Here is a 5422-nt window from a genome sequence, read left to right on the forward strand (position 1 = left end):
CACGCCTACGAGGAGGACCATTCTGTGAAGTGGGATGGAACGGGGATCCTGGACCTCGAGAGGAACGCTACCGTCAGGAAATACAAGGAGGCAGCATATATGGCTTGGGCCGGCAACACGATTAGCCAACCCAGCTTGGATTTCTCCATCATTTGGTCACCCCTGGTGTTTGAGGAAATGAATGGCATTCATAACAGCAAGAAGAGGGGTGATTAGAACTCCCTAAGTTTTTTCCCCCCCTTTTTTTCCTCTTTTTTTCCTTTTCTCCTTCACTCTATATTCCTGTAGAATATTTCATTTCTTTCTTTGCTCCCTGTCCCAGACGATTTGGGTCTTTCAATAATTTTTTATCTTGATTCGTCTTTTTATCTCCCATTGACAACTTCCCACTATGAATTGATCACCCTTGATTTCGTCCCCTGCCAGTTTGTCCAGTGATTGAGATTAGCTTGATCTAAGGGACCCAACTGTATAGGTTACATAAGAACCCTCCTCACCTTTTAATTCTTTCCCAATTTTTATTCCTTTTTATCTCCATTTTACTCACTTGAGGACGGTAGCAGATCCAGCTTCCGAAACGTCGTGGTTCAACTGACTGGGACGATGGATACAGTCCAGAATTTTAGTTTTAATATCTATTCTCCATCGTCGGGATCCTTTAGCTCTTGAGAACTATATGTTATGCTGGAGTATTTATATCATAGAAAACTTAAGCTTGGCCACTCATATACAATACTTTTGTCATCTGATTAAATCTATATGTGACTCAGTAAGTGTACCTGTATTAAGAAATGTTTATTTTACAAAATGTAGAACTCTACTAAAATATGGTATTATATTTTGGGGGGTAGGAAATGACAGTACTGTAGTATTTAAAATAGAGAAAAGAAGATCTAAAACTTACTAAAAGAGTTAATAACAGGGTGTCTTGTAGAAGTTTGTTTGGTGATTTTAAGATTTTAACTGTAACGTCATTATACATATTTGAGATCTATATGACTTAGTATTCTGATGTTCATAAGCATAACACAATGTCCAATTATGCAACACTGCTCATTGTAAAAAAAAGTGTAATTAACATGGGAATAAAAATACTGTCACATATCCTGGTAATATGACAAGTAATTAATGGGTTCCAGATTAGATGAATCAATTTATTGGATATTCACCAGGTGGGACTACAATTAGTTGTAACACAATCTTACTGCAACTGTAACACTTTATAAGTGTGAGTAGTGATAACACTCTAAAGTAGTGGTTCTCAACCTCTGTGAGACTGTGGCCCCGGTAAATTCTTTTATTAGATGAGGGCCCGGTATAATTGATTCCAGGGCCCAGTACCGGGCTGCAGCCTGGCGGTTGAGAAACACTGCCCTAAAGGTTACTATAACTACACCACATAAAATAAACACTTCACTTCTGACTTCTGTCTCTCTAGTAATCTTCTAGTAACCCTCTTGAGGTATTGTACTGTATTTGCTCTTAATTTTTTTGTGAATGCAATTTTGATTTTTTACTGTCATACCAAAATATTTTAACTTTGTGACGTTTTCAAATGATCTGTTATCTGTCTTTATGTTATGGTTTTGTCTAACAATTGGATGATGAGACATACTGTATACTTAGTTTTCTCTGTGTTTACTTTTAGATCACTCTCCCTAGTAGCAGCTAATAAAGATTATTTGTTTTTTCTTATGTCATTTATATTGTCACATTAGGGGTTAGCATGACAAATAATTATGGGTTCTAGATTTGATGATTGGATTTATTGGTTGTCTCTATTGCAATTACACTGGATTATAACAGCTTACACATTGAGATCCTTCCAAACGATATCTGGTTGATGAATCTCTAGATGAATTTCTCACTGTTGTCTGAATCTCAGGCTGGTCTTCAGTCTCTTCAATTCTGGATCTCTGCTCCTTGAATTCACTACTTGTTATAACTTTGGGAGACCTGTATAGAAATCACCAGTACTGCTGTTTATGTCAGTAGTTGTAATACTGTGGTAAAGAAACCTGTTGTCCAGCAACAGATGTCTATTCTCGTTGACAGCATAACGCTCGGGGATATGTTTATCAAGCATTTGCATAGCAATGGAATTCTTCTCTGGCTGCAGTATTCCAGCTTTTAGGCATCATGTCACAATATTTTAACCCAGTAAAGTAACATTATCAGCATAACCTGAAGTTGATGTGGCCTCTTCCATTTCAGTCCCTAACAGCATATTCTAAAACAAAGTTGAAAACAATAACCATAAGGTTTATCCTTGTTTCAGACCACTGTCAAATGTTTTGCATATGGATACTATTTTAAATTCTATATGTTAACTTGAAAGTTATATTGAATTTTGTACAGTACTTCGCACCTGACTGGACCAGCTAAAATTAGTTGACATATTGTTCCCATTGTAATTCCATTTTTCTCCATTGTCTGATGAATTTTGCTATTTCAATAAAATATCTGGTGTTTTCTTTGATCAACACCTTTCCAAGACTTTGGCCTGTTAAGTGTCCCTTCTTTTATAACATACTCAGTTTAACATTCACAGTAATAACTCATAATTCAGTTAGTGTTTATGGACTAGTTCTCTTCCTTTCTTGCCCAATATAATAAGTATGTAGATTATATAAAAAGTATGATTCAGCTAATGCATATATTCTGTTAACAGTGTAATCTGTGGTATCACAGATGAAACAACAAAATGCCACATTATCCGGGCCGCTCTTGAAGCAGTGTGCTTTCAAATACGTGATGTTCTGGAGGCCATGAGTAAGGATTGTGGCTTACAGCTAACCAGACTGCAAGTGGATGGTGGCATGACAGCTAACAATTTACTTATGCAAACACAGGCTGACTTGGTTGGCATTTCTGTCAGTAAGTGTTGTTATGGTCAAGAGAGGTATCATTATAGTAAAGCCTCAATTATCTAATATCCAAGCATCTGAAATTCTCATGCTGTCAGCAGAAATATGAAAGAAACTTTACCATTTTCATAAAGTTGCTTAAAAATCAAAGTTGTAATGTATGTATGTTCACATGCCATGCAGTAGTTCTCCCAGCTGTCACTACAAGCACTGCTTGCCTCCCTAATGCAGATGCCATTGCAGCCATAATGATCCTTGATTACAATAGAGGGTAGTTGACTATCTGTGATTGTGTTACAGTATATTCTGAACCTTTCACCCATCCATCATCTATCACCTAAGAAGACTCCCATTCAAGAACTAAAGCAAAGAAGCATTGTTGTGACTTTGAAACAGAAAATGATGTAGAAGACTGGAATAGTATGAAAACTTGAAAATTGGGTTTCCGAGTTTTTTATCTTTTCCCTTTGTATACGCCATGTGAACATACTAAGGTGTCGGTGCAGCAATTTTAGCAAGGGTGTATACACCTGATGATGGCCAGGTGAGGCTGAATTGTATTGTAGTAAGATATATGAAAGACGAAAACAAGTGTTGCATTGAAGATGATGGGTACACATTTGTACAAAAAGCAATGCTAATGAAACAGGGTGCTAAATTATAAAATTTTATTGTGGTGTTTAATTCAATGCATGAAGTGTGCATTTATAAATACTTGATCTGTCATTATTTGTAAAAAGTAGAAGCCATTGTATATATTTTCATAAACAATGACATAACATTATTAGTAGCCAGTTGTGTTGCTAGTGCTTTAAAGTTCAAGCCAAATGTATGATTTCAGTGTACAGAAATTATGTATTTGTAATGAAAACTATATTTCTCCTTATTTTATAACTAGTATTTAGTATTTATTATGATGCCGATGTCGCTGATATCAACTTGTATAATGAGCTAGAGAGTTCATGAAGAAATTAGAATTGATATAATTTAAGGTTTGAATATTTTGGCCCCAGGCACTCTGAATTGACCATGTTTCACTGCATTTTGTTCAGATTGAGAAGCCCACAGAGCACATTTACACCCAATATGCAAACATTCATGTAAACATAGATTTTTTGCAGCTTGTTCTGTTTTTATCACATGTCCCTCATTGTTGCTGGTACATATATCATCTTTCTATAAGACATCCATGAAATGTGTTGACAGTGAGACCACTGATGGCAGAGACAACTGCTTTGGGAGCAGCTATGGCAGCAGGTAGTGCTGAAGGGATTGAAGTGTGGGATCTGAACAATATACAACCTGTCCCATGTGATATCTTCAATCCACTTATAACAGAAGACGGTAAGGAAAACTTTTGCAGACTATTTTGTTTTATTCTTAGAAAGAAGGGAAGTCAGGGTTCATACATTCTTTATGTTTTTTACAAGTATATTGATGTTTTGCCTAAATGAATTTTTTTTTGTCATGTAATAATATAATATTGTTCTAAAGGTCTTGGACAATAACTGTGAGCAATTTTGTTTTTATGGTGTCCATCGTCAAGTAATAATGAATAAGTCTCCCTACCCGGCCTCACAGTTAGGTACTCTTTCCTTTTACCCGACAGACCCAGCTTCTGAAACAGTGTTTATATTCTTTATGCAGGCAGGGGACACTACCAAAAGAAAATACTCGCATAAATGATCATACTGACAACTGGTTGGTATAAATACAAGCATACACAATATTACAACACTTATTTGTTGTGGAGTAATGTCTGAATGGTAATGGAAATATACCAGAAAACACCTGTGGCTGTACAGTCTCTTTGCTGAAGTGTATGTTTCCTGCTGGTTGTGTGATCACATTCTTTGTTTTCTAACTGTCCACCTGTACTTCATTATAAGTTCACTTCCTGCCCCAACACTGCCTTCTAGACAGGGAGTAAAACACCCTCCCCCCTACAACATGAAGATTTCAAATCTGTAATTGCTCTAACCATTACCAGTGTAGGAAGCTATAAAAATGACAACTACAAAAAATCTTAATGTCTATTTTTTAATGTTATATGTGCATGTACAGTGCGTACAATCAAGTGCGCGCCGCGGCTGCAATTTGCCGTGAGTCATACCACCGCAGAACGGATGCAACTCCTCCCCGCGACTGCAGTGCCGTTCCCCAATAGCGTGAGTGTAGTGGTGTCGCTGAGTCTCCGTCCATCAGTTGCTCTACATGCACACATTTATAAGAATACAGTAAAAAGATAACTTACCGTGGTTTATAACAGGTGCTGAAAGTGACCTCCTTCTGCTTGCAAACATGCCGCGCATCTCACAAATAAATTACGCGACACTCTCTGCAGTTCGTCGACGGTAATTGAATGAATTACGCGTGTAATTTCATTTTGAAGACTATCAATGCTGCGGGGATTATTTTTGTAGACTTTTTGCTTCAGGTTGCCCCAAAGATAATAATCAGAAATACTGAGATCTGGGGATCTGGGAGGCCACAGTCCTCTACTGACAATTCTGTCTTCAAACACTTCCTGTATTGCGACCATGGATGCATTAGCC

General features: G+C 37.1%; 1 protein-coding gene across 2 annotated transcripts in view; it reads left to right on the forward strand.

The window, feature by feature from the left end:
* Positions 1-5422, forward strand: part of LOC111865194 (glycerol kinase 3) — a 40436-nt gene that overhangs the window by 29591 nt on the left and 5423 nt on the right. For both annotated transcript variants that reach the window (XM_023853028.2, XM_023853029.2), the window contains 2 exons: positions 2672-2877; positions 4074-4211. In XM_023853028.2, the coding sequence (XP_023708796.1) occupies positions 2672-2877; positions 4074-4211 (344 nt within the window). The remainder of the gene's footprint in view (positions 1-2671; positions 2878-4073; positions 4212-5422) is intronic.

Source organism: Cryptotermes secundus, unplaced genomic scaffold, assembly GCF_002891405.2.
Source record: "Cryptotermes secundus unplaced genomic scaffold, Csec_1.0 scaffold238, whole genome shotgun sequence".
NCBI classification, from domain to species: domain Eukaryota; kingdom Metazoa; phylum Arthropoda; class Insecta; order Blattodea; family Kalotermitidae; genus Cryptotermes; species Cryptotermes secundus.